The sequence below is a fragment of the Panulirus ornatus genome, chromosome 62, assembly GCF_036320965.1.
Source record: "Panulirus ornatus isolate Po-2019 chromosome 62, ASM3632096v1, whole genome shotgun sequence".
Classification (NCBI taxonomy): domain Eukaryota; kingdom Metazoa; phylum Arthropoda; class Malacostraca; order Decapoda; family Palinuridae; genus Panulirus; species Panulirus ornatus.
This window is the reverse complement of record NC_092285.1, coordinates 11,273,879-11,287,303: the sequence shown is the minus strand read 5'-3', so window position 1 is coordinate 11,287,303 and position 13,425 is coordinate 11,273,879. Positions and strand designations below refer to the sequence as shown.

Sequence of the window (13,425 nt, the reverse complement as noted above, 5' to 3'; positions counted from 1 at the left end):
CTATGTAATCACTTAACGGGTAATCTCGATCCTGAGGGTTCAGTGGCAATTCTAAGCAGCATCGTTAAGATTCGAGAGTTGACATCCAACGAGGTGATTAGGTCTCTTACTAATGAGGCCATTAAAAGGGAAGGCCTTTGTCTAAACACCCAGCCAGTGATCAGAACAGCTAAACAGCTCATTTAGTAGTTACTACAGAACCATCTCTCATCCTCCCAAAAAGTAATTCACTAAAACATGAAGTTCCTCAGTGGGTTGAATTTTCAATCCCAACCAAGATATGCCAATTTTCGTGACTGATAAGAAAGAGATACTTTAAGGACACAATATCTAAAGATAATTATTCAGTATCTAAAGATACTATGTGTATAAAGTGTTATTGTGATGTATATTCGCGGGTCGCCTCGGGTCGAGGGTGTAGGTTCGAATCCTGGTTGCGGCAGTCGGCCCACAGTCAACCTAGCTGTTCATCCAAACCTAGAGTGTAGGTTCGAATCCTGATGGCGGCAGTCGGCCCACAGTCAACCTAGCTGTTCATCCAAACCTAGAGTATGAGTGTTGGACGATAAAATGAGTACCTGGCTCAGGCTAGGGTATATATATATATATATATATATATATATATATATATATATATATATATACACCAGGTGGTCGTGTTCTGACACCAGCTGGTCGTGTTCTGATACCAGCTGGTCGTGTTCTGATGGCAGGTGGTGGAATTTAGCCACACAAAGTGGTGGCAGTGGTGGTGGTACTCCAATGCTCCCCCCCAGGTGGTAGCGCTGTGCTTGCAGACACACACACACACACACACACACACACACACACACAGTGAAGTAACTCCGCCTGTAAAGACGTAAACAAACAAGTGTCAACAAGGTGTGTAAACAGTTAGGCTTGGCCCCCCCACCCCCCCCAACCCCAGCGCCCCCTCCCTCCTCCCCTCCCTCCACGGTGTGTGGAGGGAGGGGAGGGAGGGAGGGGCGGGAGGGGGGGAGGAGAGGGAAGCTATTAGCAAAAATGGTTCTTTGATGCTTTAGTTTCTTTGAAGACCGCCCCCCCCCACCTCCTTCACCCCCCCTTCTTCCCCCCCCCCACGAGACTTACTTTACCTCCCAACACACACACACACACACACACACAACACACACACTCCAAACACTCACGCGTCAGGACTCGCCTCCCATTTTCTACCGCCAAACGTATACATTCACAGTCACCAACCACACACCCCGCCATGTCCCTGTGATACACAGTGTTCCACCAGTCTGTTTGATCCGGGCCCCGCAACCCACACACACACACACACACACACACACACACACACAAAGGCCGAGTAATTACGAATACAACAATAAATGGCCCAGAGATGCGAGTCTTAAGGCCTTTTTTTTTTCTTCTAAAGTTACAACCTTTAAAAAAAAAAAAAATGCCTTTGATGTTCAGAGTGGTCGGCGGTGTGCAAGGTAATATCGCCTCTATGCCTTAAGACCAGAAGGTTCGAAATATATATATTGCATTTCTCTTTTTTTTTTTCTCTCCAGTGTTTGTGGGATGGTTTCTGTTAAGGTAATGTTCCTTTTAAATCCCCAGCGTCTCGTTTTTTTTTTTTTTTAAATGCCTTCAACGTGTTTGTCATTAAATGGCGTCTCTGGCTCCCTCAGCAAAAGGATTTCATAGCGCCAAGAATCATCAAATACATTCACACTTGTCCACCATTACCAGAAAATATTAAAAAAAAATCACAGAATAAAAATTAAAAATCAAGATTTTTTTTATCCTAAGTTCTATCTATTTCTGATATTTTCTTTTTCTTAACCGGCGTGTATATAAAAAAAAACTACCACCCATTCATAATTTTTTTCTTTTAAAAATCCAGAAATTTAAATTGTCTTTAATAGGAAATTTTCCTTTTTTTCTTTAAAGTAAATTGAACGGTGTCTTTCATATCTTACATGGCGTTAGACAGATGGCTCAGAACGCTCGCGTTCATTTGGACGCCGTTGCACGGGATCTCGTCAACTATACTGTGGGATTGACTTACTGAAATTGGACAAAAAGGTGTTGAAATAAATATTCTTTCCCTTACTGATGTGGGAAGGTGAGACGTGATCACATATTTGTCTTCCCTTACAATAAACCCAGACGCCCTCTATGTTGTGTGAGGTCAATACATTTGTAAACGTTCCTCTTATTTAACAAACCTCTACGTACACCCACTACTATAAACCCTGGTTATCTCTGTGGGGGTGTGTGAGGGGTGCGGGGATACATCTATCACCACCCCGTGTCTCTCCCCCCTTCGTTCAACACCACTACATCTCGTGATGTAGTGGGTACCACCCCGTGTGTCTCCCCCCCTTCGTTAAACACCACTACATCTCGTGATGTAGTGGGTACCACCCCGTGTGTCTCCCCCCTTCGTTAAACACCACTACATCTCGTGATGTAGTGGGTAGACTACCCGTAATTACTATTACTGTCCTTTTAACCCACAACATGCGCGGGAGCTCCCTCTGTCTCTCCTCCTCTCTTCTCCCCCCCTACATCACAAACTGTCAACTGATGTATGGGCTGGGTGTGTGTGTGTGTGTGTGTCGAGGATCAGTCATTACTGTATTTCCCTACTACAATAACACTCTCGCCCCTCCATCATCATCCCCTTACCAATCCATGTTTGTTGGAGCAAAGAGGGTGTGGTTGTGGGGGGGAGGGGCAGACGAAGGGATCTGTCATCATAATGTCCCACAACACATACTCTCCCCTTACATCACAACACAAAACATACTTTCCCCTTACATCACAACATGAATAGAGGAAGGAGGAAGCAAGGGGAGAAAAAAAAAAAACCCTGCCACCTCTATAATTCTCACTCCATTACATTCATTCCCATACAATAACAGGTGAAAAAGGGGTGGATCAATCATCATTATAGTCCCCACTACACAACAGGTGTCCTCCCCCCCCTACAGTACTTATCAACGAATGGGTTAGGAAGAGACAATACATTATCTCTAATCCCCCAATACACTAACCACTTTCCCCTCCCACACACACACACACACACACACACACACACACACACACACACACATCCCATTACTCACATATGGAAAAGGTGCACATACCACACCATTCCTTTAAAAATAATCAACCCCTTTCCCCACCCATACAATACGATATAGGCCCCCCCCCCCTTTCACCATACACTTCATCTCACCACCAGTACAGTGAGAAGGACCCAACCCCCTCCCCCATTAGCCCCACCTCATTCACCCAAATGTGTAGGCTCCCTTTTCAAGCCCTTCCCCCCCACACACACCACCCCTTTCCCACCCCACACTATGGCTCGGGGGAAGGGGGCCCATCCGGCCAACTGTCCCGTGTTCGACACCCTCGACAATTACATAAAAATACCGAAGCCAATTGGCAAAACGCAAGCGGGAGACATATACACCCAGACGTTAGAGCCGCTTGTATAGCGGAGAATGCATTCTAAAACCTGGAGTTCATCTTGATTTATAGTCTCAAGTCTTAAGTAAAACTTAGGAACGCATCTTATAGTATAGGAGCGTTTCTGAATACGTTATATGTAGTGCAGTAAATTCCCTTACAGGTTCCAATTTTAGTTTGCACACACAGTGGAGTCTAAGTGGTGTGGTGGTCAGTAGCGTCATGTGAAACAGAAGGAGGGGGCCCTGGGTCGAGTCTCGGTCCAGGGAAAAAAAAAACTTTTCCCACAGTGAATACCAACTGTTCATCCTCCCTTCTTTTGGAGGAGAAGGAGGATGGGAGAGATAATGATGGGGGTTGTTCACATAGACAAAGAGGAACCCTGGTCGTGAGAGAGAGAGAGAGAGAGAGAGAGAGAGAGAGAGAGAGAGAGAGAGAGAGAGAGAGAGAGAGTCTGTCTCAGGCCTCCACCCACCGAAACCCCCCACCCCCCTCCCCAACCCCCCCCACAGGGTGTAAGGGACAGTCGCAACCCCGACAATAACTGGGGAGGGGGAAGGGGGAGGGGGGAGGGGGAAGGGGGGAGGGGAAGGGGGAGGGGGGAGAGGGATGGGGGAGGGGAAGGGGGGAAGGGGGAAGGGAGGGGGGTGATGATGAATGTCGTCCCACAAGCAGACCGGGGGGGGAAGAGAGGGAGGGGGGGGGTGTGTGTGTGTGTAAGCCAGGGGCCTGGGATTGGGAATGGGATTGGGATTGGCCCAAGCGCGCTGATGGCCAATATCACCGCGGGGATATGCCATCCTATTTAGCGTAGGTAAACATAGACACACACACACACACACACACACACACACACACATACACACACACACACACACACACACACACACACACGACACATCGCTCTGTTACATCAGCTGGCCAGAGCAGCGGTGTGAGTGGCGTGGACAGCATGGTCTGCTGCGCATACAGCAAGGAACAGCCACGCTTAGGGTGGGGTGGTTTCCCCTTTTTGTTCTTTTTTTCCCCCCGTTTTTTATTTTTTTTTTTTAATTTTTTTTTTAAAATTGCCCAAGGGGGAATTTTTCTAAGGGGGAAAATACTCCTGCTTATTCTTTTCCCCCCCCCCACAACTCCCCCCCCTTTGTCAGCCTTCATAAAACCACCCTCCCCCCACTCTCCACAAACCCTTAATTAAAGGGAAAAGGTCACAAATGAAAGGGAAAATTTGGAATAATTAGGAGGGGGGAAAAAAAAAAAGAAGTAGGGAAAAAAGGGCCAGTAAAAACCCACCAACCCCCTTCATCCTTACCCTAACCAAACAAGGGGGAGAGAACCTTACCATGACCGACAGATTGGGAAATAATAACGATAACACAGACCGAAGGGCAATGACCAGGTATGAGAGACAGAAAAGGGAAACGGGGAAAAAAAATGGGAGAGTATGGGAGGAAGCAGAGGGAAAAAAACCCCCAATCAAACAAACCCTTTATTCTAGGGCCAGTAACCTGGAAAGGGCAGAAAAAAGAATGAATACACCCGGACCTGTGGCTATACCCGGGAAAATCGCGGACGTTACATGAAAAACAGTAAACAAAACCGAAGGTTAAACAAATTAATGCAAGGACATATAATGGGAAGGACAAAAAACAATTTTTCCCAAAGGCCATACCCCTTTTGTAAAAGGGAAAAAAACAAAGGTAAGGACGTGAAAAGAAGAGATAAACGAAGGTAAAAGACGGCTCAAAGGGTAGCGGAGACCCATCAAACGCGAAGGAGAAAACGCGTGCAAGAAAATGGAGCAATCTAGATGCTCAAAGGAAATGCCTTTCGGTTAAGACGTTTGCCTCATCCAAGCACAAGAAGCTCACAACCTTAAAGTCCTCTTGTGATGGTGGAGATGGTAGTGGTGTTGGAGATGGTGGTGGTGGTGGTGTGGTGGTGGAGGCAGCGAGAGAGAGAGAGGGGGAAGATTCGGGGAAGGAAGGAACCCACCCATCCACCCTGATGTAAACAGCGGGAAACACAGACAGACTCATGTAAACACATACTGTGGTGGAGGGGTAGGTGGAGGGGTGGTGGGGGAGGAGGAGGAGGGGTGGTAGTGGGTGTTGGTGGGCGGCGCGAGATGCCGCCCACCACCACCACCACCAAACCGCCATACCTCCAACCCCTACCCCAACCCACGCCCTCCAACACCATGTGCTGTGGTCTGGCCTCACAACACCACAACCACCACACCCTCCTTCCTGTAACCCCCACATGGTGTGGTGTAGCCACAAGCTAACGAGTACACTTCCCTCACAACCGCTTCGTCCACTAACTTGACACCACCTCATTGTTCCTCAGCCTATCTTGTACTCTCAAGGATTAAGATCAAGATGCCTTGTATAGAGGAGAGACAACAGATATTAACAAACTTTAGAATGTTAAATTCAGACCTCTGTGGTGTGTAGTGGTTTTTAGCACTGCTGACCGTGATGCATCCGAGTTCAAGGTGTTCGAATCCTGGTTGCGGCAGTCGGTTCACAGTCAACTCAGCTGTTCATCCTTCCCCAAGGAGTTGGTCGATAAACTGGCTACCAGACTTAGGCTCGGGTGTGTGTACATATATATATATATATATATATATATATATATATAAAGCATCGTTCATGCAAGCAATCCAGACGTCCAGGGAGATGCTGGCTATGGTGTGAGAGAGACCCATGATGCACCTGTACACTCCCTCTCTCACTCCCTCACTCCCTCTCCCTGCCTCCCACCTCATATTGGCCCCCTATCTGTGTTGACTCCTGGGCTTAAAGACACACACACATACACACACACACACGGTCTCTTGGCCACTTCCTCAACACACTTGATGGCCCACATCTGACCTCTCCTATAACCCACATCTGACCTCTCCTATAACCCACATCTGACCCCACCTGTAACCCACATCTGACCTCTCCTATAACCCACATCTGACCCCACCTGTAACCCACATCTGACCTCTCCTATAACCCATATCTGACCCCTCCTATAACCCACATCTGACCCTACCTGTAACCCACGACTGTCTCCTCCTACAACCCCTTTACCTGAACAAGTTCATTAGAGACACAAGGACGCAAGCGACCTACGGCCAAACGAGCAGTAATACAACCCAAATACCTTAACTCATTTGAGGTCAAATCACCGCTGACCTCCAGTAACAACAACAGGCAATTAGGGTTTATGAAGAGGTTGTTAAGAGGGTCGTCTCCCCAGGTGACGACCCATGACCCTTAATGAAGCTGTGCCATTATTAAATATGACTTAACCCTTCCTGAACACTCGTATCTGACATCAGCTTGACATCACCTCCTCCAATCCCCACTCTGATGTCACCCCCCTTTGACATCACCTCCTCCACCAACCCTCTGATGTCACCCCCACTTCAACCCCCCTCTGATGTCATGACCTCCTTTTATCTCTGACATCACCATCTCCAACCCCCACTCTGATGTTACCCCCCTTTGACATCACCTCCTCCACCAACCCTCTGATGTCCCCCCCCCACTTTTCAACCCCCCTCTGAGGTCACCCCCCTTTTATCTCTGACATCACCACCTCCAACCCCCACTCTGATGTTACCCCACTTTGACATCACCTCCTCCACCCATCCTCTGATGTCACACCCCCACTTCAACCCCCCTCTGATGTCATGACCTCCTTTTATCTCTGACATCACCATCTCCAACCCCCACTCTGATGTTACCCCCCTTTGACATCACCTCCTCCACCCATCCTCTGATGTCACCCTACCCCCACCCCCCCAAAGGTTGTCCCCTCCCCTTCCGATATCACCCCTCCCCCTCTCCCTCCCCCGCACCCCCACCTCTGACATCAACCCCCCCAACCCCCCTAACCCCCCCAGTGTACCTTACCTTGCAAAGAACGTAGCAGCAGCTGAGTGCTGGGACCCAGGTGACAGCGCCCTCTGCCTCCTGACCTCGTCTTCGACCCCGCCGTAACCCAGGGGCGGCACGAGGCCCACGCCCGCCCCTGGGTACCTCAGCCCTGAGGGCGTGGCCAGGCCCTGTGGGCGGCTAGGCTCCTCCCGATACCTTGCCTCGCGGGCGGCGTACAGAGGGGAGTCGTGGGCGGCAAACCCGGGTTCTTGCATGAGTTTGACGCCCACGCCCGGTGCGCCCACGCTGGGCACGCCCACCACGTGAGACCTAGGGGCGTGGGTTGGGGCGTGGGCGGGCATCTGCGCCAGCAGAGGATGCCGCCTGTCCCCTACCATCACTGCACTCACTGCCTGCAAGATAAGATAAAGATAAGATAAGATAAAGATAAAGATACGATAAGATAAAGATAAGATACGATAAGATAATGATACGATAAGATAAAGATAAGATAAGATAAAGATAAAGATAAAGATAAGATAAGATAAGATAAGATAAAGATATGATACGATAGGATAAAGATACGATAAGATAAAGATAAAGATAAAGATAAGATACCATAAGATAATGATACGATAAGATAAAGATAAGATAGATAAGATAAAGATAGGATAAGATCAAGATAAGATAAAGATAAGATAAAGATAAAGATAAGATAAGATAAAGATAAGTTAAGACCCAAGTAAATACACCTGATAATGTTATCTAATCAAAAATAAATATCAAAGTAAACCATTCTCCTATACTCCATAAATAATAACAATAATAACAACAATAATAATAATAATAATAATAATAATAATATAATAATAATAATAATAATAATATCTATTAGTATGCAAATCATCTATCTACCTATCTATCTATCTATCTATCTATCTATATATATATATATATATATATATATATATATATATATATATACATATATACATTCAGACCGTCATTAAAGGGATCCAATTAAACCATCTACGTTACAAGTCGATCAATAAAACCCATTTAGACCCCCTAACCTCTCCAACGTTAAGCAAGGCACTTCATTTCAAAGGAGGGAGAGGGAGAGGACATCAACAGCTACAGAACTGTACCATGTAATGGCCGGATGTCGGCATCGACCTTATGGGAGAAACAATAGAAAACGGCCCGCGCGCCCGTAGGCCTACCTCCAAACACCCCCCCCCCCCCCCCCAAGAACCAGGGGGAAGGGGGATCGAATCGTGTGTGTGTGTGTGTGTGTGTGTGTCAATAATAAACATATTCACCCCTCACTTTACACTTACACTTTACACCGTTTCATTCTACCAATACCACTAGGAAATGGACACTTAAATCAATGTATTATATACATTCCCTGAGTGTGGCCAAGTGCCTCCTCCTGTATTAGAACGGCGAGATGCAGCGGTGACAGAAGAGGGTATACGATATACCAACATGAAAGTATACGATATATCGAAAGTATACGATATACCAACATGAAAGTATACGATATATCGAAAGTATACGATATACCAACATGAAAGTATACGATATATCGAAAGTATACGATATACCAGTATGAAAGTATACGATATATCGAAAGTATACGATATACCAACATGAAAGTATACGATATACCAACATGAAAGTATACGATATACCAACACGTAAGTATACGATATACCAACACCTAAGTCTACGATATACCAACATGAAAGTATACGATATACCAACACGTAAGTATGCGATATACCCACAAGTATGCTGTCCACTAACAAGTAAGGTATACTGTATACTTAAAACTTGAAATACAGTTCCTTCCTCCACATACCACTACAACCCAAACAAGCATAGAAACAGCCTCTCTTCCGGTGCCTCTGATTGGCCAATCACATCCACGCAATTCACCTGCACAGCTCACATCACATCCACGACCGAAGTCATTTTGGATAAGGCTTAGCCAGACGTCATCACCAGGGGGAAGGGGGGGGGGGGGCACAGACGCCCTTCCGCGCAGCCCAGATGGCTAAGGGCCTCTGAGACATCACCCTCCCCCCCCCCCATCCTTCCCTTCCTTCCCTCCCACCTGGCAGTCTCCCTCCCCGCCCCTTCCGAGTGTAAACAAAGCCCCGATAATAGCAACCAACCCCTCACCATCTCTCTAGTGCATATGGTTGACCCCCACTTCGAAACCCGCTTCTCCTTCTCTCCACCATCATCTTCCATGACCAAGAAAAAACATTTTTTTGGCATTTAATATCATTTTCCATTTACTTCTGGGTCTTAGAAGCCAAGGGTCTGTGGCTCCGAACGTCTGTGGGGAGGGAAGGAGGGAGGGGAGGGAAGGAGGAAGGGAGGGAGGGAGGGGAGGGAAGGAGGGAGGGGAGGGGAGGGGAGGGGAGGGGAGGGGAGGGAAGGGAAGGAAGGAGGGAAGGGAAGGAAGGAGGGAGGGAGGGAGGGAGGGGGGCTGTGTCTGCTGTCTATGTGTCTGTCTGTTGCTCTGTCTCCGCCAGCCGTGTGTCTGTCTGTCTGTGATGGCTGTGGTCCTGAGATGTCTGTCCTTCCGATAGACAATGTAGGGCAGTCTATTCCAGCTGTGGACAGTGTGTGTGTGTGTGTGTGTGTGTGTCACCCGTCTACACAGTCCACTGTCTGTGTACCCGTCTGTTAGCTGTGTTGTAAGCTGTCTGTTCGTGTCTATGTTCACTGTGGGGTGTTGCAAGCCCTTTCTTTGACCTGAATTCAAAGTTTGAGTATCAATATTCTTTTTAAAAAAAAAAAAAACAAGAGTCCATCTATCTGTGTCTGTCTATTTCAGCTGTCTGTCTGTCTGTCTATGTGTCTGTCTGTCTATGTGTCTGTCTGTCTATGTGTCTGTCTGTCTATGTGTGTCTGTCTGTCTATGTGTCAGTCTGTCTATGTGTCTCTGTCTGTCTGTCTATGTGTCTGTCTGTCTATGTGTGTCTGTCTATGTGTCTGTCTGTCTGTCTATGTGTCTGTCTGTCTATGTGTCTGTCTGTCTATGTGTCTGTCTGTCTGTCTATGTGTGTCTGTCTGTCTATGTGTCTGTCTGTCTATGTGTCTGTCAGTCATTTCAGTTCGGTCCCTGCGCCACACCAGTGGGCACCCCACCCACGTACCTGCCCATCACGCCAAGTAATTGTGAGAATCGAACCCACACTTCCAGTCTATGAAAGTCGCCGTTTCCCTCCCTGCCCCCCCCCCCCCCCCCACACACCAACCAACCAACCAACCCCCAACCAACCAACTACCCCCCTCCGCCCCCACCCCCTTTACCCCCTCCCTCCCTCCCAGTGGCCACAACACACACACACACACACACACACACACTCTCCACAGGGGGGGGTCACCTCCCCCTCCCCCCTCCTCCCCCGTCCCCAAAAGTTCCCAGGGGCAATAACCCGTAAGGTGGGGGGGGGGGAAGAGGGAGGGGGGAAAAGAGGGGGAGGGGGAAGAAGGGGAGGGGGGGGGGCGACCACCACCACACTCGAGTTACCTCATTAGTCCACAAATTTTACCCCTCCCCCAACCCCCCCCCCACACCCCCAACCCCTTCAGCGTCCAGCGTTGACCCACCCCCTTCCCCCCCTTCGCCTCCCCTCCCCTTGCCTCCCCCCCCCGTCACCACACCTCATTTACCACCGCCTGGTCACTCACTCACCCCCCCCCCTCACCCGCAGCAACTCTAACTCTGTCTCTCTCTCTCTCTCTCTCTCTCTCTCTCTCTCTCTCTCTCTCTCTCTCTCTCTCTCTCTCTCGAACCTCACAGCTCCGGTTACCAACCCTAAACCCTGTGCAACGAATGACCTTTGACCTCCCCTACAACCCCTTCTGTTGTTGGTGGGAGGGGAAAGGTTGGGGGTTGGTGGGGTTGTGGGTGGAGGAGACGATTCGACCATATTGTGGAGACGGAAGCTTGGGGTGGAGGAACTGTGGTGGAATGGAAAGAGGTGGAACACCTTGTGGATTAGAGGTTGAAGGGGGAGGGGAGCCAGATGGAACACCTTGTGGATTAGAGGTGGAAGGGGAGGGAGGGGGGCCAGATGGAACACCTTGTGGATTAGAGGTGGAAGGGGAGGGTGGAAGGGGGGGGGGCAGATGAGCGGCAGGTGGAAAGATGGCTCGGATAAAGATGGGGTGAAGTGGAGAGTAGGGAAGGGGAGGGAGGAGAGGGGGAGGGAGGAGGGGAGGAGGAGGGGGAGGGAGGAGGGAGGAGAGGGGGAGAAGGGGAAGACGTTGACGACAGTGGAACGTGAAGACGATGGGAGGGGGGAGAGGAAGGGGGAGGGGGAGTTTGTGGACTGGAAGGGAAGGAGAGGTGACAAAAAAAGAAAAAAAAACAGATGGGCGGAAGATATGGGAGAGTCAATGGAAGGGAAGTCATTTGTGGAAGGGGTGGGGGTGGATGATGACGATGGAGTCCTCCACCCCTCCACCTCTCCCCCACTACTAAACTGGGGAGAAGAGTGGGCGTCGATGGGAAGGGAAGGGGGAGTAAAGGAACGGGCGAATTACTGGAATGGAAATGGGATGGTTATGAATGATGTTGACAGACGGTGGAATGGGGGATCGTTGGGGGGGGATGGGGTCGTTGAGGTGGGGTGGCTAGGGGGGGGATGATGGGGGGTGAGTGGAGGAGTGGGAGGGGGGGGGGGCTCGGGCGCGGTTGTGGCACAGAAACTACAAGTGGGGGACGTGGGGCATCCCGGGTAGAAACCTGCCCCCGGAAGAGAGAGAGAGAGAGAGAGAGAGAGAGAGAGAGAGAGAGAGAGAGAGAGAGAGAGAGAGAGCGCGTCAGCATCTCCACTCATTGTATATTCAATGATCAATAAACTCACCCACATACACCCCACACCCACCTCCACATACACCCTCCCCACACACCCACACACACCCACCTCCACATACACCCTCCCCACACACCCACCTCCACATACACCCTCCCCACACACCCACACACACCCACCTCCACATACACCCTCCCCACACACCCACCTCCACACACACCCTCCCCACACACCCACACACACCCACCTCCACATACACCCTCCCCACACACCCACTTCCACATACACCCTCCCCACACACACCCACACACACCCCACACACACACCCTAAGAACCATAAACACCCCCCACCCCCACACACTCCCCCTCCCCACTTCCTTGCACACCCCCCCCCCTCCCATGATGACCTACCCCATATCCCATTCATATACACCCCATCACCCCTTCCATCACAACCTTTCCTCCCGTTCCATTACCATAGTCTCTCAAGAACCACCAACACCCCCCCACTCCACCTCAAGTGGCTGGTGGAGGACTACTCCACATTGTCGTAGTGGCCAATGTGAAGCAGGTAACCCTTAAGTAGAGAGAAAGAAAATGGAGCGAGGGCCACATGTAGGCCTATCACGTGACCCGGCGGTCATGACCACCCCCCCCCACCCCTTCTACCCCCCCCATTCCAGGCCCACCATACAACACGTAGGCCCAGCGTATGACAGGGGTGTCATACAGTCATATGACAGGGGTGTCATACAGTCATATGACAGGGGTGTCATACAGTCATATGACAGGGGTGTCATACAGTCATATGACACGAGTGTCATACAGTCATATGACAGGGGTGTCATACAGTCATATGACACGAGTGTCATACAGTCATATGACAGGGGTGTCATACAGTCATATGACAGGGGTGTCATACAGTCATATGACACGAGTGTCATACAGTCATATGACAGGGGTGTCATACAGTCATATGACAGGGGTGTCATACAGTCATATGACAGGGGTGTCATACAGTCATATGACACGAGTGTCATATAGTCATATGACAGGGGTGTCATACAGTCATATGACAGGGGTGTCATACAGTCATATGACACGAGTGTCATACAGTCATATAACAAGGGTGTCAAATTCATATGACAGGGGTGTCATACAGTCATATAACAGGGGTGTCATACAGTCATATGACAGGGGTGTCATACAGTCATATGACACGAGTGTCATACAGTCATATGACAGGGGTG

The 13,425-nt window shown here is 49.3% G+C and overlaps 1 protein-coding gene across 1 annotated transcript in view; it reads right to left on the bottom strand.

Annotated features, from left to right (window-relative positions):
- LOC139745763 (uncharacterized) overlaps nucleotides 1–13,425 on the bottom strand; it is a 962,044-nt gene that overhangs the window by 450,527 nt on the left and 498,092 nt on the right. The window contains 1 exon segment of the mRNA XM_071656293.1: nucleotides 7,368–7,744. Within this exon segment, the coding sequence (XP_071512394.1) occupies nucleotides 7,368–7,744 (377 nt within the window).